The 26,925-nt window shown below is 40.1% G+C and overlaps 2 protein-coding genes across 2 annotated transcripts in view; one reads left to right on the forward strand and one right to left on the reverse strand.

Moving 5' to 3' along the window:
• svila (supervillin a) overlaps positions 1-26,925 on the reverse strand; it is a 316,503-nt gene that overhangs the window by 186,516 nt on the left and 103,062 nt on the right. The window lies entirely within an intron of this gene.
• The window catches only part of map3k8 (mitogen-activated protein kinase kinase kinase 8), a 135,438-nt gene continuing 108,597 nt past the window's right edge, over positions 85-26,925 (forward strand). The window contains exons 1-8 of the mRNA XM_072667089.1: positions 85-184; positions 1,523-1,869; positions 2,467-2,637; positions 4,106-4,367; positions 5,327-5,433; positions 6,619-6,771; positions 7,673-7,919; positions 8,036-9,574. Coding sequence (XP_072523190.1) covers positions 1,549-1,869; positions 2,467-2,637; positions 4,106-4,367; positions 5,327-5,433; positions 6,619-6,771; positions 7,673-7,919; positions 8,036-8,163 — 1,389 coding nt within the window. The 5' untranslated portion in view covers positions 85-184; positions 1,523-1,548 and the 3' untranslated portion in view covers positions 8,164-9,574. The remainder of the gene's footprint in view (positions 185-1,522; positions 1,870-2,466; positions 2,638-4,105; positions 4,368-5,326; positions 5,434-6,618; positions 6,772-7,672; positions 7,920-8,035; positions 9,575-26,925) is intronic.

The following is a 26,925-nucleotide window of genomic DNA, read 5'->3' on the forward strand; positions in this document are numbered from 1 at the left end:
AACATAATGAGGCTGAAAGGAAAAACGAAAGCGCAGCTGACGCAGGACGGGTGATGAGGGGGCGGGGGAAGAGCGACAGCACGCAAAACAGCCCCGCGCTGCTCTGGTGCGCAGCACACGTCCACTACTGCTCAGCGGCGCGCACGGAGGTTCCGCAGCCCAGCTCACTTACACGTCTATGTCGGTATGTAGCAGCGAATTGTCTTCTTAATTCATAACTTCTTTATTTAAAACAGACTACATTTAAAAAGTTGATTAGAAAGTGATTTGCTGTCCTCGATAGTCAGCAGGTGTTTTGGTGTTTTGTCTGACTGGCTGCAGTAACGCATATGGTCAACGGGGATGGACATGTGACTAAGTGCGCAGACACTGTATTTAGGTGAAAGTAGAGGCATGAAAATATTACCCGAGTTTATATTTGTACTTGGGTTAAAATACAAAAGGTTGAATATTAGATTGGTGGTCTGCGCAGTGTGTAGGAGTGTACTCTGTCTGTGCACTCTGTGTGGTGGTGCACTGTATTGGTTGTAGTGGGCATGTTAGTGTGTAGGTCTTGTGTATATAATGAAGTAAAAGTTTTGTAATATGTTCTAACAATCCAACATTTCACATCTTCAGTTTAGGAAATGGGGAAAATGATCTAAACCATTTGAAACCAATTGGATGTAGCTGATTTAATGGTCCAGTAAGGGTTTAGGGCACTATGATGATCATATGTGAACTATAATTCTAATAATCCAATCTTAACTGCATCATATACTTTGGGTTATCGTGGAAATCTTTAGTAGTAGTGAATTCAGGCAGTTGCTATAGTACAGTGGTTCTCCACACTTGTCCTGGGACCCCCCAGGACCCCCTTAAAAGCTGAATCACGTGTTGCAGGTGGTGCAGGGAATCTGTGGGGATCTACAGATCCCTCCTGTCTTTGTATATTCTGTATTTTGTGTATATTTTGTGTATTTTGTATTTATTTAATATAATTTTTAACTATTTTAATATGTTTAGTATGTATATAGTTTTGTCCTCCTGAAGAGCATCAACCTGAGCCTCACCACAAGCATTTCAATGCATAAATGTCCTGACATGTTGTACAAATGACAAATAAACCTGAAACTCGAGTTGAAACTGTAAAGGGCAAGAGGGTTCCCCGGATTACACCATTTAGTATTATTTACTGTTGAAATGTTGTTCAGTTCTACGGCTCATTCAGCAGGCAGTCCTCCAGCAGCATGTCTGCTGGCTTAAAATCATGTTTTGTTCACTGTTGGCAGTCGTTATGTCGGCTGGATGATTTGAAAATGAAGGGGCTGGTCTTCCTGAGGCTTCCCTTCCTCTTGAAAATCTCCCCTCATTTGAAAAGCAAACAGCCAAACTGGCTCAGCAGCTTTAGCAGCAGCAGCTTCAGCAGGCATGGCATATCTGCCAGCCTTAATCCCTCACATAAATCTCCCTCCAGTTGGTGTTTGAGGTACTTTTTGTGAAGCCTGCATGCATGTTGTCTTACTGAAGCTCTCTGTTCCAGACTTCAGAGTAGATCACTAATCCAAAATGGATTTTAAGAATGACAACGTTGGAATAGAACTTCTTCTGGCTCACATGAACATTGGGGATATTCTCCAAGCGGTGGAGCACCTCTACTCCGAGAGAGAAGAAGAGGAATCAGGCGTGCTGTTCGAAGAGTGCCTGTCACAGGACGAAATGGACGAAAACGAGGAGAGTTCCGGCAGCTTGGTTTCACATGTGCAGAATCGGGGAAAGGTCCAGTACGGGACCGTGTCTGATCTTCTGGCCTTTGTGAACATGGTCTCGAACACACAAGTCTCCTCACTAAAGGAACTAGGAGAAGAGTTTGGAGTTCTGCTGAACAAGGTATGCTGCTTTGGGAAGTCGGGCTGTCACGATTAATATATTGATACAAATATTGATGAAAGTTTACCATATTAATGAATCTGCAGTTGTTAGCTGGCATTTTGCATGATAGTAATGCCTCTTATAAATGATCTTACTGGCCTCTCATACAATAAGAAGAGCTTAGACACACCCATATGCATGTTTTAAGGCTTGTTTTTATTGTTTTGATCAGTGTTGCAAATTTATTTTAATCTTTTCATGCTTGTTTATAGATTTTTTTGTTATTGTAAAAACTCCAAATCCGATAGTGGTACCCAGTCCGAATTTATCCAAATAATCAGTAAGCCCTCAGTTACTAATACAATCAATAGTGCTGAAGCTATTGTGAAGTATATTCTTAATGGGAGACGACTCTTTTAAGGTAGCTCATGACTGCTTTCCATTTGTTCATTGCTTGTAGTACTGCACAGGGTGTATTTCTGGTCAGACAGTGTCTTGGGACACAGTAGTGTGACTGTGGTTGTGCGACTGTGGTTGTGCATGTTTCGTTAGTGTCAGATGATTTGTGTCATGGCCTCTGTCTCATGTGCATTTCGCGTTGTGCTTGTCACACAGGCGGACATGGTCATTAAGGAGGGGCGCTATCGCATTGACCTGGACGTGCTCCTGTTTCCATGGAGACTGACCTACAAGGCTCCAGGCTCAGGCCACATTCCTAAAGGCTCTTTTGGGAAAGTCCACCTGGCACAGGACACTGAAACACGAAAGCGAATGGCATGCAAGCGGGTGAGTCCAGGAATGCAAGAATGCAGGAATGCCAGCCAAAGTTCTTTGACTTCCCACTCTTTCAGTGTGTGTATTCCAGGCAAACATACAACTCCCTTTCCCATCAGTTTATTACAGTACATCCTGTTTGGCTACAGGCAGTTACGACAGAGCAGAGAACAACAATAGTAAAAGACTGAGTGAGGTCAAGTGTCTTATTACTTAAAAGTTCTTATATGGGTATAAAAGTACTACAAAATCAGTCAACAAAATGAGTGCACTGTGCACTGAGCCAAAAAAAGCATGCTTGACTATAACTATGGTTTGATGCAAGGAGAAGAAAGGAAGTCTAACTGAAATGGGCTGATGTGTTTGGTCACATACCTTTGCAGCTTGAACAAAGATCATGTGCTCTCATGTGGCATTCTCAAGGCCCATGAAATCTTAAGGAACGGAAAAAGAAAAATGCCTGTGGTAGAAAAATGCTCTGCTGTAACAGAAGTCGTTGCTGCAATGCGAGAATGTTCTGAAATGAGGAAGTGCATGTGCTAGGAAAGAACCTGATTTCCCTAAAATGCTCTTTAGAGGCCCAGTGTTAAACCCTTTTACAGCAGTTGAGAGAGAAACTCCCCATTTTCAGTCGCACAAAGTACAGAGGGCATTCAGGGCCAGCGCAGTTCTTAGTCAAGGTAAATGAAATGATGCCACTAAAGTTAAAGGATGCTGTTTATAACAGCTGTAAGTAGTTATGTAAGTGGTATTGTAGTGTGTGGGGCATTTGCAGTCTATTGCAGGTGCCCCAGCTAAAGGCAGTGGGGCAGCACCATTTTTTCATCAGAAACCTTACCAGTCCATCTGACATATATGTAATAGTGGAACTTATGCACCGACTTCTCGTGTACTTTGGGAGTGTCCCAGTATCAGTTGTCTCTCGTGAAATGTTGCAACCGATGCCCATCTATGCTTATCTCTTTGGGCTTCCTCACATCTGTTCTCCTTTTCCTCTCCTTTATCACTCTTTACTACACAACTCACTCAGTCACAGCAGCAAAGATGAGCATACTGCAAGACAAGGAGCCTTTATAGCCTGAGCATGACAGCGTAATTGAGGCCGCACGTTCATAGAATGTGTGTTGGTCCTCATTAAAGGGAAAGTTCAGCAAAAAATCAAATATACAAATAGTACCACTTAATCCAAATCAACCAGATGTTGATTTGAACCACACAAGTAAGTATGTCTGAGATTATTTTGAAGAAAGTGCATGTGTTGATTAAAGTTTACAGTTTGCACAACAATTTTACATTACAAGTTTACATTAGCTACTTTAGCTCCAGTGCAAAACTAAAGAAGCCAAAGTAATCATATATCTTTGCTGATCTGACCACATTTTGAATAATATGGAAATTGTGTAAACTCAGTTTTTTTGGCAAACGATTCCTTTGTGAGAGGATTAAACAAGCTTCTCCCACCCTCCTCGACTTTGCACAGATCCCTCTGGAGCACTTCAAACCAGCGGATGTAGAGATCCAGGCACGATTCCGCCACGAAAACATTGCTGAACTGTATGGCGCCTTGCTGTGGGAGCAGAGCGTGCACCTCTTCATGGAAGCAGGAGAAGGCGGCTCAGTTTTGGAGAAGCTGGAGAGCTGCGGCCCAATGCGAGAGTTTGAGATCATCTGGGTCACCCAGCAGGTTCTGCGTGGACTGGAATACCTGCATTCACACAACATCATACATCATGACATTAAACGTGAGTCCAGGAGATACGTCACTGCATGTCGTTCAGATGTTGTACACCGCTTATTATAGATATACTAGGTATACTATTGTCTTGAGGCTTCACAGTGATAAATGTCTTTACACATGTTGTCAGCAGCTGTGGAGGTCCAAATCTCACTTCAGCAGTAATTTCCCCTCTGTGGGCTAGGTGTTCTTATAACTGCCAAGTACTGTTTGTAGCTCACTTAAACCACAGGCAGTTTCGAGGTAGGACAAAAACACACCAAATCGCTGGTCTTCAGGTAAATCAGATTACACCTCAGTCTAGTAATGGGCAGTCAACAACTTCAGAGGAACTGAAATCTAGGGCACTAGAAGGAAGTGGCTCTGTATGGTGTTGTTTTTTTTTTTTTGGTCACAGGCTGGTTGAAGTGTTTTGCCTTTTGAAAGCCCCGGAAACACAGCTAAACTCAGTTATGGCGAAGTTGAGGGGAGAGGTGCTTCACAGTAGTCCTTTTCCATTAGTCAGCCTGAAGGCCAATCAGAGCTCAACTACAGCTACAAGTGACCTTTTAGACGTCTGGAAATTCCAGCCAGAAACGGAGACATGCAAACAGAGAGCGCCCTGTCCTGGGGTGTACACTGCTGGCCTTTAGGTTGATGACTTTGGCTTCAAGATTAAACGTGTCATCAAGTGTGAGTGAAATAATAGGGGAGAGGAGATTGAGATTGAGACCTGTCCTCTGTCCACCATCTTCTGACTCATGTCCTAATTTTAGCTTAAGAAAAGAACCAATTGCTAAAGCATAGCAATGCAGTGCGCTCTACACACTTCTAAGGATTATCTAACAGAATCTGTAGAATTTTTTTTAGATCACTTTTTGCAGCTAAACTTCATATAGAATCAATGCAAATGGTTCTCCCTAATTTATTTATTTCTCTCTCTCTCTCTCTCTCTCTCTCTGTCTGTCTCTGTCTCTGTCTCTGTAGCCAGTAACATTGTGCTGATGTCTGCCAAAGCTGTGCTGGTGGACTTTGGCCTAACGGTGCAGATGACAGAGGATGTGTACATTCCTAGAGACCTCAGAGGGACAGAGGTAAGTGTGTGTGTGAGATTAAATATTATCTTTCTCTCTCTCTCTCTCTCTCTCTATATATATATATATATATATATATATATATATATATATATATATATATATATATATATATATGTTGTCAATGCATTAAATATACATCAATGCTGCACATAAATATAGCATGTGTTTCAATAAAAAGATGAACTGATAATTTCGCCACAGTTCTCTTTGGACCATCTTTACATGCTGTGAAAAAGCATTTAGGCTTCTCAAAGAAGGGTTAATGACTGGCTTCGGGCTAGAAGCTCTCGTAAAACATGCCTGTGCCTGCATCCTCATGTGTTGACTTACTGCTTGCAGGCCATTGTGCTAAGGAGACATTATCAGCAGTTTACCTTAATAAATAGTGTTTTAAAAATGGGATGCTCTCAGTGCAAGAGAAGAAAGACAACTTATTAAGCATAAATTAAGCTTAACATGAGCTGTAGATATTCATAACACACAGAGAGCCCTTCCCTTATGTGCCTTAAGATTGAACTAAAAATTGCACCTCTTTGGGAAAATCCCAGAACACACACACACACACACACATTCTGGTTTGGCCCTGACTGGAAAGTCCAGTGAGCAGTTGTTTTTAAATGTTGTTGACAGACCCTTTAAAACTCCCCATGATAGAGTATTGCTCTTGTTTACAGTACAGGCTGTTTCAACACAACAGTGCTTCACAGTGACTATGATTTTGTAAATGATTTTGGGCTGAGGGCGAGTTTTCAATAGTAGAGGAACCTTATGTCTGCCACATAAATCATGTTTTCCGTTTGGATGGTCTGGGAAACTGAATCATACCCAGTGATGCAATCTTCAGTGTTCAGCAGAAGGAAGTAATTAGCTGCAAAAATGTCCCCTCAAACTGCATAATATGTACTAATGCAAATACTGCACTCTGAAAGTCTCTGAAAGCAGAGTACATTACTGTACAATGTACACTGTCAAAGGTTCTTTGGAGTGATGCAAGACAAGAACCACTCTTGGTCCCCTCAAGAATCTTAAGAAGAACCTCCACATGATGCACAAGTTCTATAACAATTACATGGTTTATTCTAGACCCACTAATCCAGACCAAGAACCACTGAGGAACCTTTCTTTAAGAGTGTTCATGCATGTCCAGAAGTAATCACAGTGCGGTTTTCTGTCTCTTTCCAGATGTACATGAGTCCAGAGCTGGTTCTGTGTAGGGGCCACAACACAAAGACCGACATCTACAGCCTGGGTACCACTATTATTCACATGCAGACAGGGAGCCCACCTTGGGTCAGGCGATACCCACGCTCAGCATACCCCTCTTACCTTTACATAGTGAGTACACTGTTTTTCTACATTTTTTTCACACATATATATAACACTATAAAGGAACGTAAATATGTACTTGATTAATTATAACAGTCAAAAGGCTGCAGGTCTAACGGTGTACGTGTGTAAGGAAGCTCTGCACTGTGGTTAACTCTCGCCTTATACACCTCCTACATATTAGAACCACATAACACAAACCGAAAATGCCATGTTGGTGGAGTGCTTCAGATATCATTCATTATCTTCAGTGTTTTCTTGTTCCCCTCATCGGAGTGTCACCATAATTATGGGATGTGAGAACTAGTTTTCCTTTCCATGACCTAGACTGCCCTGCTTTCCCCTTAGCTTCTGGTTTTATTTTAAAACATTTCCCCCAAATTAGTAGCTTTTTCTGTTTTCTTTACCAGTCATTGGGCAGTCAGTAGTTTTTTAAGCCTACTATTCCGTGATATATTTTATTCGCTAGAACATGTCCTCTCTAAAATAGAAAAAGAGGAAATGGATCTTTGACTGTAAAAAAAAAAAAACACACCACACACACAAAGGGTATGGCACATTGTCATGTGCTCTCAGCTTCCAGTTCCTACATTTTGCTCTTTTGTGTTCAGTTAGCAGTGATTTGCAGTATCATAACTCACTAATGCTCTCGTCGCTGAAAACAATCAAATCCTCACAACATTTAGTGGTAAGCCTCCCCTGCACTGTAGAAACAGTTACTCCAAACAAAAAGCAGAGCAAACTCCTTCTTTTAATACCCTTGATTTCAGAAGAGACAGTGAATGAGCAGATGTCCTAATACTTTTGTCCATGTAGTTCAAGCTAAGGGTGAAAAAATAATTCTTATAACTACAGCAGTAACTTCATGGATCATGATCTAAATCCCCCCCTTCATTTCTCACTCCTCCAGATTCACAAGCAGGCTCCTCCTCTGGAGGACATATCAGAAGATTGTAGCCCTGCTATGCGAGGCCTGCTGGAGCGGGCACTGGAGAAGGTCCCATCGCAGAGGAGCTCTGCTACAGAGCTCCTGAATGAGGAGGCCCTCCACCCATCTCGAGAAGACCAGCCACGCTGTTGGAGCCTGGACTCCGCACTCGGAGAGGGCACACATCCTCTCCTGCGCCAGCAGAGTCAAATGACAGACAGCACACAAGGTGACCTATGTGCACACACACACACACACACACACACACACACACACACACATGCAGAGACACATCCTGTCACTCAGCTCATTTGCATGACTTAACCTTCTCGCTTCTTATTTTAGATTCCTCCTCGCTGTACACTGAAGACTCAGGCCCGTATAAAAGAAAAGGCTCTCTCTACATAGACCTTGGAGCTCTTGCTGGTTACTACACCTTCGTCAGAGGACCTCCAACTACAGAATATGGCTAGAAGCTTTTTTTTAAGGAATCCTGGAGTTGCTTTGAGTATGTACAGGTTTATGGGACTGAAGTTCTGAAGACATGCACATATGGATCCTGTTTGTTGTAGTAAACAGTGCACCTGTGTATGTACTCATGTTGCATGTTCAATGTCAGTCTTATGAGAAGTACCAGTGATGGCTTATTGAGCTTAATCTGCTTGGCAAAAAGCTGGAAACTACATGGCGGATGTAGATGAACTTCCTAACAGTTAACAGGAAATAGCTCAGCGGTGTCAGGCAGAGACCCCGGCCTCAGGGCTAGCAATGAATGGAGGTATCTTTAATGATAAGAGAACTTAGTTTGGGCACTGCAGATTAATCACCTCCTTGAAAAAGTGCTAAAATTAAAGAATTTTTGCCCACAGGTTTGTATGGAGGAAAATACTCATAAGCATTGTGGTTGTGTCACATGGCTATTTTACAGTAAAGAGACGTAGACGTACATATGGAAGGATTTACTAGACTGATATGATGCAGAGCCACATCCTGCCTTCTGTGGCTCCCGTTTGCATCAGTGATTCTATATCACCTCACAAAAAGAGGAAAATGCATTGTTTATTCCCGTGTCTGCATAAATGCAGTATAGTATAGTATAACTATTTAACTGTGTTCACATTTAGAGGTTATGCATGCTTTTTTGTAACTGTGGGGCTGGGCCACCTCCTGGAGAGGGAATCCAAGAGAAAATTAAGTCTAAAATCTTTATTGTCCACAATGTTGTTTTACCTTAACAGTGCTTCACAAGCTTAATAAATTGCAAAAAAAACGTGGTTGGTGAAAAGGTGAGGAGGTTAGTGATATGCGTATGTCTGCTGTGGATGTGGTTGTGTTGGTTGGGTGGGTAATGTTTTGTGGGTTTTGTTCTGTACACAGATGTTCAATAGCATTTGCTGGTTCAAATATATAAATATATGTAATCACTATAATACAGGGCATTATAGTATATTAACATCATCCATTGAATAACCTAACCCAGTAAAGGCAGTTGCTAGACTGTGACATTATATGGATGTGTCCAAGTTGAGTTGGGTTTTGAGTACTACTGTTATTTTCAGATGTTTCTGGAAGAAAGGTAAAGTTGTCATTCCTGTGGAATGTGGAGATGTTCTGTAGTTGCAGTGCAAAGGATCACCTTGCATCATGCTTAAGATTGGGATATGCCTTAGCTGTTTCATGACTCCTGTCTCTTTCATCTGAAAGAAAGGAAGGTGCACGGCCTCATTTAATTAAATTTGTTATGCATATTATGTTCTGCATTCTCAGTAAAGTGTATACATAGTGGAACATGTATTTTATGTTTTGTTATTTGCTCTGGTGTGAAGTGTTGCTTTGAAATTCCACACTGTATAAGTGATTTGATTGAAATCCAGCAAATAAAAGGTGTTAATAAACTCATGTAGTCTCTTACTTTTTCAACACAGTTAACACACCATATTAACTGCTTAACCAAAATAATGCATTGTTGTGACACAGTACTCTAACCCCGTAAAAAAAGAGAACAAATTACCGTTATATAATAAGGGTCTCAATTTGAACCTATTTAGCCTTGACTAGTGCTAATGTCTATGCTGCACTATATGATGATACTTTACTGTAAGTGTATCACAGCATGAAATCTATTCTTGTGTAATTTAATGCAGTGTAATGTAGTGTGCTACATATCACCCATCCCAAAAATAAATAAATAAATAAATAAAATAAGACATTTTCTACATACAAATGCAAGCATTGTCAAAGGCCTAAGTATGTGTCAGTAGAGAGACTGACTATGACAGGAGGAATCCTTCAAACATTCTTAAGCTTTGTAGACATTCTCCTCAACTGGAGTAAATGTTAATGCCACGTGCACTATATGGACAAAAGTATTGGGACACATGCTTATTCATTGTTTCCTTCTAAATTAAGGGTATAAAGGAAATTATTTTCCTGCTTACCAGGGAAGGTTTTCTCTTAGATTCTGAAGCATTGCTGCGAGGATTTGAAGTAGATTCAAATGTATTCACCAATACCTCTCTATCCCACACCTGGCATTAGGCACAGTGCCAGTAGATTCATGTTTATCTGCTCCAGAGAGCCTAGACAAGCTGAGTAAGTGCTTGTGCACATCTCTGTCAGTAATGGGTACAACTTAAGGTAGCTGAATGCATTCATTAGACACATTTGGGCATACAGTGTATAAGTTGACACACCTTAGCATTCACTACACAAATACTTTCAAATCTACCAGTAGGCAGAAAAAAATCACTTTGCACAATAGTGGATATGCATGCTACAAATACTGTTCTCAATATAAAAATGCTCTGTTCCACTACTCTCACTTTTTATATACAGAAAAAACACAGCATAATGTTTCTGGACGCTAGGTGATTGTATCCCATGTGCAGAAGGTACATACAGAGTATCAGCTCTGTCAGCTTATCCAAGTAATGAGAAATTGTTAACTTCTGCTTCTGCTCTTTTAAAAAGTGACAGTGAAGATTACTCATTTAGTAATTAAGTTCAGGTAATTAAAGTATTTATTGAGCCTATACAACAGCACCATTTTAAATGAGATCACCTTAATTTATGGTAATTACTTTTCCAGCATTTTGGAAAGAGCAGAGACCACTGAAATGTACATAATGATAGAATTCTCTGTATAAAGATTTCTATCATTTAGCTACACTAGAGAGGAAATATGACTCTGTATGACCCCCAGTCCCAGAATCCCCAGTATGATTAAGCATGTATTCATGTGAAAGTTCATATGAAATATTAGTATCACAAAAAAGCAGAAATTTCCCCGTTCTTAACTGAATCAGCCAAGCCATGCATGACCTTGCTTGAGTGATTAACGTGAGGAGAAATGGCCTTTCCCTGAATATCTGCTGTTTCAGTACTTATACACAATATTACGCAGCTAATAATCTACATAAAAACTGTTGGACTTGATACCTCCATGTAAGTTTGTTTAAATGGTGCCCCATAGATCATTTGGGATTTGTTTGATTTGTGTTTGTTACATCATATAAAACATATCGCAAAAACAAACTGACTAAACATGCACTCCTACATGATGGACAACAGGACAAATGTAGTATTTATGAGTAGTTAATGCAGCCTCTGTAGCCAATCAGACAAAATCTTAGCTTATATAAAGTCTATTGAAAGCTATGTTATTTAGGGCATTTCAAACGCTTCAGTTTTTGTCTATTTAGATGGTAATAATAAATAAATGTTGGCCGTTGTGGTATGTTTTGGATCATGATACTGTTGTAGAAGCCATCTAACCTTTCAGCTTCTTGAAAGGTTGAGCTTTTTAACAGAACATTTAACCTTTTTCCGGTATTTTGTGAAATCCATTTTTTCCTTCAGCTTATATTGCCAATGTCACTGGCAGCAACACTCATGCTTCACATTAGGTATGACAGGGCATCACCCTCTTAATTTGCTTATCTTACGAGCAAACAAGCAGTTCTTTCCAAGTGTTTTCTTGGAATTCCAGATCATATCTTGATCTTCACATTTCCTTTCTTTATAACAGTCCGTAATACAGAAACTGCAAGCGGACGATGCTTGGCACTTGGGCCTTTCTTTAACCCTTCCCCTGCCTTGTGGGCATTGATTACTTTTGTTTTCAGATCTTAGAGTTATAGAATTATTATTAAAGCTTGGAAATTTGATCCAGTTAACAGTTGCTAATACCAGATGATGACATGTCTTAAAACATGAGTAGGAAATCAGGTCTAAGGTCAGGTCATTTGTGATCTGGATTTTTCTAACAAAGTAACTAAGTAGCTTTAAGTAACTGTTAAGTAACTGTGCCTCACGATTTGCTGATTAATAATGTGTTTATTATTGATTAGCTACAGAGGCTGTTTAAGGGGACCCACACCTTTGCATAAATCCAAGTGTTTGCAGCTTGTATCTGCCAGTGGTAGTGGAGTAAAATATTAGCCAGTATGTTAACATAATTAGAAGTGGAAAACTCTAAAGCTAGGCAGGAGAGCAGCCCAATCATGGGCCGGATATGTACATTTCTGGACCTCAGTTTTCCACCTTTAATTATAATGGTTTAAAGATTCAACAGTGTGAGGCTAGCAGGATGACAACACCTGCACTTCCTCATGACTTGTATGACTGAGAGAAACAGAGAGAAAGAGAAACGTAGAGATTGAAAGACACACAGTGGTCAAAAGAAGCAGAGCGAGCAAGCAAGCACGCTAGATAGAGAGAGGGGGAGAGGAAGAGGGAGAGAGAGGTACAGAGAGAGAGAGTGAGAGTGAGACAGAGAAACAGAGAGAGAGAGAGAGCGAGAGAGAGAGAGAGAGAGAAACAGAGAGAGACAGAGAGAGCGAGTGAGAGAGAGAGAGAGAGAGAGAGAGAGAGAGAGAGAGAGAGAGAGAGAGAGAAAGAGAGTTGAACGTTTAGAAGAATTCAGCAAAAGAGGAAGTGGGTTTCCCCTGCGATCTTCCACTGCGTCATGGTTAGTGTGGGAGGGCAAGAGCGTAGGAAGGTATTCCCTGACCTCATCACTGCCCAGTCAGTTAATCAACATAGAAGAGCTCTTTTGACATTTAACTAAAGGTTGGCAGAAAAAGGGAGACACTGAGGACGTCACAGAAAACCTTGCTTTGTCCTCCTGCCACAGATAAAGAACACGATAACCTGAGGCTCAGGAAAAACAGCTGATAAAAGGTCAGAGGTGATGAGGGATGTGTACGTGTAAGTTCATGATCACGCACAGCTTCATTTCTTTTTCACACTGTAATTCCATCAGCAGCAGGTGTATATCGTTTATCCTATATGCACCTATTTCTACTTCAAGCATGGCGGAGAAATGGAGAACCATTTCTTAGCAGGCCTGTCAGAATGCCCTCATTTATATCTCAGTTGCTGAATTCTGCTGAAATTCTGCTGGTGGAATTTACATGCTTACATTGAAAAGCACACACACACACACACAGTGGTAATCAAAACCTATTCAAATAATTACTATTTCTACTATTCCTGTTTTCTACTAAAATCAAGGGTATTAAAGTTGATTCTGCTTTTGTTGGAGTAACAGTCTCTACAGTACAGGGAAGGCTTTCTGTGCTTTCTGTGCATTCTGTGCATTCTGCGATACAAACATTAGTGAGATCAGGATGTTGAGTGATCACCATAGCACCCCACCCCATCCCCAACTAGTCCCAAAACTACTGTATAGTCCTCCATCATTCCGGAGAACACAGCTCAGTGTCGGGGGACTTTACCCTCTTCCTATGCCCATGCATTAGGCCTGGTGCCAATTCATTTGGTTTCTGCTCAGAGAGTCCTATTCTATTGGCAATACTTCTCTACAGGGACAAGACAAGAAATTGCACATCTATTTCAGCACTGGGTGCAGCATAAAAAAGCTGAATGCATTTATTGGAAGGGATGTCCACAGACATTTGGACATATAGTGCATGAATGCATCCATCAAGCTATTTACTATATGGTCAGCAGGGGGCTGCACAAGACAGTTCAGCATACATAGTATATACATAGTGTTAATAAATCAGAGATGTGAAGAGGGGTTTGCACAAACCTTCAGACTAACACGAGGCTCAAACTCAGGTTTCTCTTACTATGAACTACTGACCTAAAAAAAATAGTACAGCGTTTAGAAAAAAGGCAGACCAGTGCAGCTGACCTTATAGTCTTTGAAATAGTTACCCCCCCCCCCCCAAAAAAAAACAAAAACAAAACAAAAACAAAAACAAAAAACAAACAGAACAGCTCCCAATGTGGTTGGTATATTAAGATAATGTTGTTTTAAACGTGCATGCATTTGTTCCAGCAGGTGGCAGTACAACACAACCCCCAGAGATAGGAGCCTATTACAGCCACTAGGCTTTTATTATTTATGTACAATGCTCTTCTACCATGGGCTTCTCCCTTTTGGCCTGCTGGAATTGTTTCTGCCAATAAAAGACAGGTGAACTGCAGTGGGTATATAGTCTTGAGGAATCCTGGTACCTGCTCAGAGCATAAATCCTGGATGTTAAATGACACTTTATTCACTCATCCATCTTCTTATCCATATCTTCCTGGTTAGCATTGGAGTGGGATTCCAAAGCCAGAATCACTGTGCACAATCAGGAATACCCCTGTACAAGATACCACAAACACCCATTCACTCACACCTAGGGGCATCTTAGCACAACCTATTTTTTGCAAGAAAACAGGAAAACCCATAGGAAACCCATGCAGACATGCACATCCACACAGAAAGAGACCAAAGCAAAGGTAGACCGCACAACCCCAAGCCACTGGAGGTGTGCAGCCCACACACTACCTGCTACAGCACCATGTCGCAGTATAAAGGGTGAGCAAAATGATACACTGTGTGTGAGTTATCTTAAGGTCCATCTCATGAAAAATACTTTTTTGTTTTAGATAAAAGAGTTGAATGGACTGTTAGTTCTGGTTAAAGTCTCCATTATATACAGATTGTGTACACTTTATGGACATGTCCCAATACTATTGTCCATATGGTGTACATAATCTGGTTTTAAAGTCACAGTTTTGCCACTGTGAGGTCAAAAAATGGATTTCCATGAATGTGCTTATTTAGCCCACAGCAGGTTAGTCAGTCCACTGTGTTATAATGATCGTTTTAACCTGGATAGACATGCTGTTCTAAATCTATAGACGTTAATATTGAGCTGCCATCCCTTTGCAGCTCTAATAGCAGGTTTGTAACTCTGCTGTTACTGAGTCAGCTGAGCGTTGGAGACCTTTATACACTACAGTCCTCAGCCCTCACAACCCCGCTCTGTAACTGTACGTGGTCTGACACTTCACGGCTGAGATGCTGTAGTTCCTAAAGCTGATTGAGTTCCACAGTTGATGGTGGACAACTGACTTGTTCCAACAGTGGCATCCAATTACAGCTGGAATTCAGTCAGGTCTTTAAAGCGACTCATTCTTTCACAAATTTTGTAAACGCAGACAGCATGGCTACATGAAACAAACAGTCCCATATATATATATATATATATATATATATATATATATATATATATATATATATATATATATATATATATAGATAGATAGATAGATAGATAGATATATAGAAAAGCCTCCAGAATGCATCTTATACTAAATGCCCAATTTATTTGATATAGAACCCTTACACTTCATAGAAGTTCTGTAAACAGGTTCTCACCCACCCATCTCATCAACATTACATTAAATTACTGCCCAATTAAAGCCACCACAGCTTGTTCTTTGACAACATTACTCCAAAGAACCCTTTACATTCACCATATACACGCTTTATTTTTAAGAGTGCACTTGTGTATTGAGCAGTCTTTGTGTCCAAGCCATGGCAAAAGAGATCTGCAGTATGGTAATAAATTCTACGTGTGAAAGTACTCTTACCCAAAACCACTTAATGGCCTAAATGTGGGAGCTGGATCTTCAACCCTCACCATTTGTACCGCTGTTATTTACTGCCTAGCTGTCTCATGCTTATCTCGCTCCTGACAACGCTATATTCTGTTTATTCCACAGTGCTATCAGAGCACCAATCTGCCCTGCTTGTTTTTTTCCCCCTCATTCATTTTGCTTACGAGAGACTTTCTTTAAGAAGAGCCAGACAGATAGCCTGTGGCGTGGCACCACTGATGTTAGTGTAAGCTACTGTGTACAATGGCCCTTTCTGTAGATACGCAGCTAACCAGAGACACACAGGCCCCTAATCTCTCCATCTCCAGACTGTACAAACAAGAGAGCCACCAGAACACAGTTATTACTTTTCATAAGTCATACGTGCTTTTCCTGACAACCCAAACCAAAACTAGGCCATCTGTGGCTCAGAGTTCTGTCCGTCACTGCTGATCAGAGCTAGAGGCGTCTTCCAGATCAGAGGCTTGCTGAGTCATCACGTTTACACATGTGCGTCTGAAAGGAGACCAATTATTATTATTAATGAAATATTGCCTGGTTTGTTCTGTCAATTGACTAGTATTGTTATACTGCCTTTGATCAGGCTTATTTTAGAAATCTGAAGTCATCCTAATGGAAGGATTTGTCAGTATTTTGGAAGTGACTCTTGCTTTGTTTCGGTACCAATTTCAATTTCCATTCACAGGAAAAATGATTCTGTGTAGTGGTGAAATTTGGTTCTTTAACCCTTTTGGTGCTTTATAGAAGCACAATTTGATAATAAAAGTTCTATATAGAAACATTTACAGATTTGTATTGTTTTCCACCAATCCAAACCATTTAGTCAGGAAAGGAACCATTTAAGCATCCAGATCCACTGCTATCTAGAACCACTGCTTTTACAAAAGCCTTTGAAGCCAACTTAAAAGTCATTCCATTATTGTAACAACCTCAAGTGTTTTAGATGACCTGTTGGAGGCATGAAGGATCAAGCAGACAAATGTGATGCTTTGCATATTAGAAAGGAATCTCAGAATTTCTAGGCTACAACAATAATTCATGTCATAATGCAGTAAAGAGCTACAGATTGTCTCCTGTAACCAAATTCTTTAAATCTAAATAATCTGTCCTGAGCTCACACAGGGTCACATGGGGTCCTAATGATTTCCATATGTTCTGAAATGCCAACAACACATTTGGTGTCAACAACACATTTGAGTGCAGTCCATCTTTATCTCTATCAAGTGGACAGGGAGGGCCTAATGCTTTTTTTTTTAATAGTAGGTAATCAAAAACGTGTGACTTGTGCACACAGTGCAAACATGATGATAGTTACAGTAATATATGAACACAAGGCACATACTCTGCCACTGTTCTGGTTTTCTTGTTTTTTGCAATTCAATTGAAATTTTCAGTTTTGTGCATTGTTACACCACTAGGTCCTGGGGGAATGCCTTCTTTTACACAAGCTACTTTTGTTTTTGTAGTTTTACTTCTGTTCAAATTTGCAATGTCTGACATCTATCATCCACCAGTAAATCACAGCCTTAACTATCTACTGGTTTTTACTAAACTCAGCAGTGCTCAAATCATTTTAATCTCATAGAGAATATACAGTTTTTTGTGACTGCTACTCGCCGAATTTAGTGTCAAGAAATTGAGTTCAATTCAATTGACTTCAAATTCATTTATATGGTGCTTTTCACAATGAATGTTTTACAGGGTCAGGCTTCTTTTGAACAAACCTTCAGGGTGGAAGAACTTGGTCTCCATCCTCTCTGCCCTTGGGAGGCATTTGTAGACAAGACAAAAAAGGAGGAGAAATGAATTGTAATCAAATTTGAGATACTAAAGGCCTTCAGGGGTGTTTTAATGGCTGTAATATTTCAAAACTCATTTGATCGCCTACATTCAAAACTGGGGTGTATGTAGCAAATGCTGCCTTATATGCTGCCTCACAATACTGTAATTACAGCGGGAAACTTACTCTCCGAGCCCAAGCTTTTCAAGTTGATGCATTTCAATAAAAAGAGCAATGGCTGCTGTTCTAGTCTTTATTTTATTCCAGTAATTTAACACAAAAGGAATTCATTCTCTTTGAGAAAACAAAAAGCATTTTTCCCCAGGAAAAAAGGACGTTGTTTCCAACCAAAACCATTTGACCACAAATCACATCCTACTTATGACCTCCAAAGTTGTAACCAGGAACATTCAAAGACAACGAAACCACTCCATATGGTACAGGACTGTCGACGTGACCAATGCTAGCTTGCTAGTTAGAAATCTGTCCAGGAGATGATTCACAAATGTACACTATATGGACAAAAGTATTGGGACACCTGCTTATTCATCGATTCTTTAAAATCAATTAAAGAGTTTATCCTGATTTTGTTGGAAAAACTGTCTCTACTCTCCAGGGAAGGCTTTCTCCTGGATTTTGGAGAATTGCTATGAGGTCATGATGTTGGATGATCACCATCCCAACTTATTCCCAAAACAAGTCTTGGATGGAGAATCAACCATCATTCCAGAGAACACAGTTCCACTGCTTCACAGCTCAATGCTGGGGGCTTTATACACCTCAAGTCCATGTCAGGGGTGTCCACAATCATTTGAACATAGCTATAGTGTGTGCATGCAATACAAACTTAGCTTGATGCACAAATCACTGATTTTAGAATTGCTAAGGGCAAGAGTGTTCCTCTTGAAACATCTACACATTGTTGTTTCTTCTTCTGCTTGTTCTGTAAGTTGCCAAAAGTTCTACACAATAAGTAGTGAGGTACAGTATGCGAGGGAATGCCATAGAGAAACCAAAAGGAGCTCCTATCTTGTGACTGTGCTGTATCGCAAGTAGCTGTCCTTTTTCTGATAAATTCAAACACGATGGACTGAATTGATGCTGGACAAACACAACAGAGCACATTACTACCCAAAGGGCAGATAACGGTTTCAATGAAGCACATCCAGCGTTCCCTGCCATGCATACATTATCTCTGTGCTTGTTCTGAATAAATGAATAATGCTTCACATAAACTGTCGCTGCCTCCAGCTAAAACTGGTCCTGGTCCATGTGTGAGTGAGTGAGCGAGCGTGTGCATAAGGGCCAGATGTTCCTCCAGGGCACCATTTTGCATCCACAGATCTCCGTCCAGGCCTGGGCAGGGCCAGGGCGGTTGGCACTGCCATGCTAAGAAGGGGGTCACAGCCGAGTGTGTGTCATACACTGACTCACTGAGTTAACACACACTAAGGGTAAAATCAACATTCAGACAATGCCAATGTGCTGGTTGTGCCAAGGTCAACACTCGTGCAAACACACACAAGCTTGAATATATGCTTTTATCACCTTTCAAGGGTGAAACAAAGGCCCCAAGTTTAAAGCGGGTCGCTTGTTAAGAAGGTTAAGGTGGAGGGGATGAAGATTCAGGCTTCTAGGCTCCACACAGCATTTTTAGCTTTTTGCTTCAGCTGTGTTGACAAAAAACAACCATCAAACCTCTCTCTCCCCAAATTAAAGCAAAGTTTTGCTTGTTTTCTCATTGAGAAACAGAATTTGGCAGAGCAAGTGTTTTTATAAGAGCTCTGGGCTGCAGCACAGCTCTGAACATTCACACCCACATGAGCAAAATGCCTTCAACTGGCCCATTTTAACTGCCCTGCATTTGGACGGAGTGCAGAACGCTAAATAGAGTGAGGGGAAATAAGGACACCAACACAAAATTGCACTGCACCTCACCTACGCTCTGATTCCTTCAACTGTTTGTTCATTTATGTATTCATTCGCTGTACATTTAAACGAAGGCTCATTCACTTCCATACTGAGTTATTGAGGAACGTCATACAGCTTTTCCACAGTAACTGCTGTTCTAGCTTTTTAATTTGATCAGTAACATACCATGACATTGATTTTTCAGATCTAGCAACATTGCTATATAAGAAGACTGCAGTGTCTCATTTGCTTGGTACTGGAGATTGGTTTAAAAGAATAAAATATGTTAAAATAACTAAACAGTATGTTTAAGTTTAGCAAGTGTAATTTCCATCTGGTAAGCATTTAGAATACTGCGTAAGGTTCCTTTTGGTGTCACTTTAAGAAAAGAAAGCAAAACATCCCAATCAAAACCAGCGATGTCAGATCTGAAAGACATTCTTTTAGCATGAAACCCATGGACAAAACTTTCTGGTTCCCAGTTGGGCTACTTATATATACCCCACATGGGCATATTATCTGTCCAGGAAGCATGATTTTCTTAACTCTATTAAAATGGCCTGTATTACAATATAACAGAAAAATGCAGTTGCTTGTCATTTTCTAAATAAAAGAGTTTAAAATAGTGTGTAAGCATTGCTAAAAGTTCTGTTCACTTCTAGATCAGTGCAGACATATAAGATAATTATTTTGATCACAAAAATCACATGGTCACAAAAACCAAAGCATGCACCTATATCCCTCATTTCAGTCGACAGCAAGTTAGCTCTACTTATTCACATTAAAGTTCTACAGGGCTGGCAAACATTTAGGCACTCCTGCTTAAACTCACTGTTACTGTAAATAGTTAAGACTATTTAGATGAAGAAGATAGATGAAACATTCATTTTAACATGTTAAGAAAGATTAGTGTATTATATTTGTTTTGACAATTTTAGAGTGAAAAATGAAAAGGTCCACCATGCAAATGTTTGGACACCACAAAGGATAACACTCTCAGATCATAATTAGCTTGTTAGGGCTATGGCTTGTTCACAGTCATTGTTAAACGGCCAGGTGATGCAAATTGCAAAGCTTTATAAACACTTGTCCCAACAATGAGAAATTTACATTAACAGGAACAGTGGAAACCAAGCCTGGAAGACCAAAATACGTGTTGGTCTCATAGGATGCTAGAAAGGCAAGTCAAAACCCCTGTGTGACTGCAAGAAACTTTACAGATAATTTAGCAAACTCTGAAGTGGTGGTGCACTGTGCTACTGTGCTGTGCAGTGACATCTTACTGTGCTGTGCAGTGAGATCTTATAGAAGAATGGGGGAAAAGAGTAGATATGACTATTCTGGGTATCAATGAGATACATCCAATGAGAATAGAGGCTATTTACATTTTGAAAAATAGTCATGAAAGGAAAAAAAGAATCATGACTGAATTATTACTTATTATTTGGTTCATAAAATCATACAAAAGTAATAAAATGAGGGAGTCCAAGGAAAATGTAGGATTTGTGCCCTTTAGTGTAAATTTTAGTAATGTGATGCTGTGTTCTGTTTTTAGAAATATGATCTACAGTTTTATCGACAGCTTGGGCAGGGGTGATTGAGCAGTAGATACTAATAGCAAGCCCTATTGCACTGAAGAAAAAACTATATCGGAGAAAAATAAACCAAATAAGTTGCAAAGTTTACAAATAGATAAAGTGTCTCATGAATATCAGCACTGTTCCAGTCATGGCGTCAGTTTGTGTGGTCATGCAGACAGTTCTGTGGGTTTGACACAGGACAGTGCTGTGCCCTGGTGGTCTATAGAAACATGAACTCTCAGGCCACTGGGCTTCCTGCACATGTACTGACTTTGGATGACTTATTTTAGATTTTCAATCCACTGCCATTACTACAAGACTCAGAAACCCCAACCGAAACAGAATACACATACTCATCTAGCCAATTGCACTGTAGGATACTCTCTTTCTCTCTCTCTCTCCAATTCACACATAAATACACATACTGTACACTCACACACATACAGAGTTACACACTTACAAAGGTCTCTTTCTGTGACAGGCCGGTGAGAGCAGGCTGATGTTTAATAATTGAGGTATTTTAATGCAGCCTGTGCTGACGCTGCACAAGGCTAATGACAGGACTTAAACGCTACCTGTGAATTCCACAAGTATTGAGTTACAAAGAGCGGCTCTGAGCTGTTTATGTTCCTTCACTCAGGGTTTCTCCCAGGAACAGTCACATCTCAGAGGCCGGACACAGTCCTGAGCCCCATCTGACTGGAGATGTGTATCTGCTCAGACCTGGGTAACTAGGGCTTAATGCAGAGACAGGCTGCTTGAGGACAGGAGCTTTAGAGACAATTCATGAGAAACTTCAGCCATGCTGTTCTGAATGGTTCTGTCCTCACTACAACAGCAGCAATGCAACCAAAGCATTGGAATAATGGAATATGTCTGATTTATTTAGAACCTGATCTTTATCGTCTAACTGTGAAGAAAGTAATCTCAAAGCTTGTCTGTGTTCCTGAGCCAGAAACAGCCACAGATTGTGAGACCAGTGTTGAACCAGTAAATATGACTCACAGTATGAGTATGACACTAAAGCTACCATCCAAAAACAACAAACTTTGGTGTTGCTGTGTTTAAAAAAAAAAGTCATTAGAAAATACTTAAATATACACTTTTTATTGTAAATCATCTTTGACTCCCAAAATCAAATGAATGACACCTTTGACTAACAGCTAAATGAAACCAGCTGTACTAAAAACACGGACAGTAAAGCAAACTGTGTACTAACCACTGGCACCTTAGGAGCGTCCAAACCAAACTCAAACCAGTAAATGAAACACCTTAAATGTCTAATCCAGAGATGAAGGAGACTGGAATGTAATGGAACATCTTCCCGTAGTGGCCTGGAGGAGTGAGTAGCTAAGTGAGCGTTCTAATGCTCCCTGACCTTTGCCCTCACAGCGAGGTGGCACTTCTTCATGCCTGTCAGACAGCATGTGTTCAGAGGAGATTTGTCTGCAGTAGACATTGTGTTTCAGTGTCCTCCAGGCTAATCCCGGTCATGCCATAAACGCACACAAACACCTTTCTCTGATACGCCAACTCATCTTAGGAGTGTTCATCCTGTGTCTTCTCCCCATGTCTCTTATTAAAAAGTCACCCCATTTACATCCCAGCATCCTCAGCAAGGCTCTGAAGATTGACTGCTGTTTTAAAGCCCTTTTGATTTTGATTACTTATGCATTTTCCTCATTTAACCATTAAGAGTTACTACTGTTGTCTTGCTACACTACTTAAAGCTACATTATGCAGCAATTGTTATTCAAGTAGGATATCTATATTTCATACCCCGCAAGGAACTGGAGCTTTGTGCAGGGGGTACTCCTGCCCCCACCATCAACTGAGAGTGGCAGCATTTAGGAAGTGTTTAAGAACAACAGCAACTCGGTCACAAAGTTGCAAGTTATAGAGCATCATCGCCAAGTGCTAACCTAGCTAGACATTTTTGGTGTGTAGACCGTTATCTGAACTTTCTGAACGTTAAGACTTTTGGTTATTATAACATTATTGTTATATACTTGTTATTTAAAATATAAAGATTATATTATAAAACATAAAATTCTATGTTTACTAAGGTGCTGTCACCATGATCAGGGAGATTATGTATGGGTTGGGTATTTGGCAGTCCAAATAAGGGGGAAAACAAGGGAGAAAATCGGGTTAAAATAAATAAATTAAATTAATTCTCCAAATCTTGAGTTTGTAAAGTGCTTTATGACACATTCATTAAAAACTATTCATCAATGTGATGATAGATTATTTTTTTCAGCATTTTTATTGTATTTTGTTTATTGTATCTGTAGCATTGAGTAAGTTTCCATTATGTTTTTGAATGTTTTGAATGAGTAGAAAACATTTTAATAGCGTTGGGATGCAAACCTTTATTACAACACATATTTACAGAATGTGTCATAATGTTATAAGCTAACTAATGTTCACAGAACCTTTTAGAAAAATTGCTGAATGTACCCATATTGTTCTCTGCTAGCTGGGGAGGCGCATAGTGCATAAAAGTCACAAGACTTACAACCCTGTAAAACCTGCTGTTAGAGCTGCAAAAGGGGCGATGTGAATGCCTATGGATTTAGAATGGGATGTCAAAAAAGCTCCTGTGGGTGTAACATGTAGGTGTCCCAATACTTCTGTCCATATAGTTTGTATTTCACCTACCTTCTGTATTAACAGGTAAAAAATAACTTTTATGAAACTGAAACCACAATACATTTAGTCTTCTACTCTTTAAATGCGGTCTCACTTGAATCTGCACTTCTGACACAATTTCTGCACTTGCTGTGATGAGAAGAGTGCAAAACAATAAATTACAGTCATCAAAAATAACTGCAGCGTCCAAGTTTAATTTAAAAAACAGCATGACATTGAAAATGAACACAATTACACTATGAGATTCCTTAAATAGCTGAAACAGAAGATCAGAGCGTAGCTCTCAACAAGCACTGAGGGAGCTGAAGGACAGTGTGTTGAAGTCACACTTGCCGTCCGGTCTGATGGCCTTTGTGATTCAGTGCTTTCGGGAAACAGATCATGTTCATTTAGAATGAGGACTGAATCTGCCTTTCAGAACATTTCTGCGTAGCTCAGCAGAGTGGAGGATAATGTTGGACTTAGGAGATGGAAAGAAAAACCTCCAACACAATGAAGGAAAAGGTCAAGTTTGTTGAAGAAAAAGGAGACCAAGATTAACAGCACAAGTCCAAGAAACCTTTGACCTTTCTTTCTTACCCTGCTGAGCCTGTCTGCTAGTGTGAGCACATCTGTTTGTGTGTGTGTGTGTGTGTGTATATGTGAGTGTAGGGATGATGGTACAGCTCTCTCCAACCTGTCCTATACGCCTGGGTCTATTTGTCCATCCTAACATATAGAGCTGTCGTTAGGCACTAATGTCTTACGGCTAAATGGTCTCTCTCTTGCACACAGAAATGTGTACAGAAGACGAATGGCATACCCCCTCCCCAAACACACACAGACAGGCATGGCTTCTGTTTAACATCTATTGTCCAAGGGGCTTCTGTTCCTTTACAGAGGCATGTGAAGGAAGGCCTGTTATGTTTGAGCCTGTAATGGCAGCGCTAATCATATAGCTTAACCAGTCTAGAGGGTAAAATACAAACATGAGGTCACTTTAGGAGTTTGAGTGGAACCCATCTGAGCTGTGTATTTACACAGCTTTTACTTTTTAGTAAAGGCTGTTGTTTTATTTGATCCATTTACTCTCAAGCCAAAAATGGGCATTTCTGTCTTTTAACTCGTCTCTCTTTACATTCAGAATGCCAATGTTGCATTTACTCTGATACATAAAGAATATGATCTAACAAAATCTGGCAGTTTTATTGTGTCACAAACCACAAAGCAGACATCTACATGAGCCTATACTTTACAATTCAGTCTGTTTTTATTGTCACTCTGCTGAATCAAATCATGAATAAGAGCTTAATGATCTGAATTTTGTTCTGAATGTGTGTAAATGCTCAGCTTAGAAGCTATTGCAGAGCTTACAACAAATAAAGACAGCACAGGGATACAGAAAGGTCCAAAATCCACATGCTGATGAATTTTACAGCACAGTGTGGATATGGAAATCTTGTCATTACTGTGGTGGTAGATTTTAATGAGAGAAAAGGGACAATATGATGAATGCATCACTGGCAAAATGCTACATATGACAGGATTAATTACACTCATGTTTATCATATTTCTCTTATACAGTACATTTGGTTCTAGGATAGTGTGCTAGATAGTCTGTTTAGTATGTTACATATAACAAATTCTTCATTTTAGAGGTAACTAGATTCTGATAGGAGTCAGTTGGGTTTTATTTTCTACACATGCTGAGATAGTTCAGTTTGATTGAACTGTCCTATTCTGCTTATCTTAACAGAAAGGTTCACTTACTTTTTCTAGCCTGCACTCTGGATGTTTACTCAGTGTGGTCAATAACAGACATGAACAGTGCAACTGTTTGGGTTTTATTAGTTTAGTTAGACTGTGTTTGTCTTTAATTGTAATTTAATTAACGATCAGACCTCATTTTATTAGTAATCAATGCAGAAATCCAGCTAATTCTAAAGAGTTCACTAACTTTATCTCGCAACTGCATAACATTTTTTACATGTAACTATTCTCTCAGACATTGGCACAATGAATACAACTTGTATGAAAACCACTGGGCCTAAACATTTGCATTCAGCTATATAATTGCAGTGTTCGTTCTTGATATCTTAATATCACCAAACCTCAACATTAGCACTGTTGCACAGTAGCAATACTGTCACACTGGTATTAGTATACCAGGCCTCTATGGTGGTTAATGTCAGCCTGTCTAGCGGAGCAGAAGCTGTAAGGTAAGCGTAAAATAGCGCACAGAGTTTAATTAAGTCAAGAAGGCCTGTAACAAACTCGCTCTCTCAAAACCCCAGCCCCCTCCCAGCTCTCATCAAGCCATCGGATATTGCTGAAGTTATTTTTTCTCCGTTTTTAATGAAATACAGCACGAACAGTGGCTCTGTCATTTAAGGAAGAGAAGAGGGCAGTGGAATGTTTTTGTGTGTGCGCGTGTGCGTTTTTGGGGAGTCCGTCAGTCTGGGTGCTGGAGGGCTCTGGGACGTCTCCTTCCTGCTGCCCTCCTTATCATTACAGCCATCCTGAATCTATGCCTCTCTAGTGTCTGCCTCCACTCCCTAGGCGCATGCAACCAAAAACAACACACACTCTTTTGAGCTGCAATGCAGGAAGCTTTCCCTTCCACTCAGTGTTGGAATGGCCCCTAAGAGCCTGCAAAGCATTCATGTATGCATGTATGTGTATGTACATGTGTGTTAAAGCACTTTCAGGGGCCCCAACAGCAGTGAGCTGCTCATTTGTTTTGAGAGCCATTACTATGACAGGTTGTTTACTGAGCGGGGCAGATTAGAGCTGCACTCCACACTGCTGCTAATCCACTATACAAACACCAACCATACACGCTCCAGCTTATTAGTACTCTCTCTCTTTCTCTTTTTGTCGGAGTCTCTTTCTCTCTGTTAAAGTTTCACCAGACTCTACTGACGTTACCAGCTTTTCTTGTTTACAAATACTGTCGGCACATTACGGCCCAACACAGAGTTTATAGTGCACAGCTGAAAATAACTGCCTCCTTCCTCCTCCTGAGAGTCTGCCGAAATCTACACTTCACATTTTACCATGTGGAAGTTAAAATAAGGCAAGTATTACTGTTCTTAAAATGGCATAAAGTTAAAGATGAAATAATACTTTCAATAATTTAATGCAGGATTTGTGATTATTATTGGTTTGTACAATAAGGAAAGTAGAAGTTTAGACATGTCAAAGATTTGAGCTCTCAAATAACTTTTACTAAGTAGCAATATGTAACTTTTTGCACTGAAATTACTTCTTGAAAATGATTCGAATTATCCACGGACCTGTAATAGGGAGAATAGTGCGTATTTTTGTATTAATACTGTAATATTACTCTACTGCCTCTGCATGTTTCTTTCATTTTTGCCAGTTATGTATCTCTCAAAAGTCCAGGAATG

The sequence above is a fragment of the Salminus brasiliensis genome, chromosome 22, assembly GCF_030463535.1.
Source record: "Salminus brasiliensis chromosome 22, fSalBra1.hap2, whole genome shotgun sequence".
Taxonomy (NCBI): domain Eukaryota; kingdom Metazoa; phylum Chordata; class Actinopteri; order Characiformes; family Bryconidae; genus Salminus; species Salminus brasiliensis.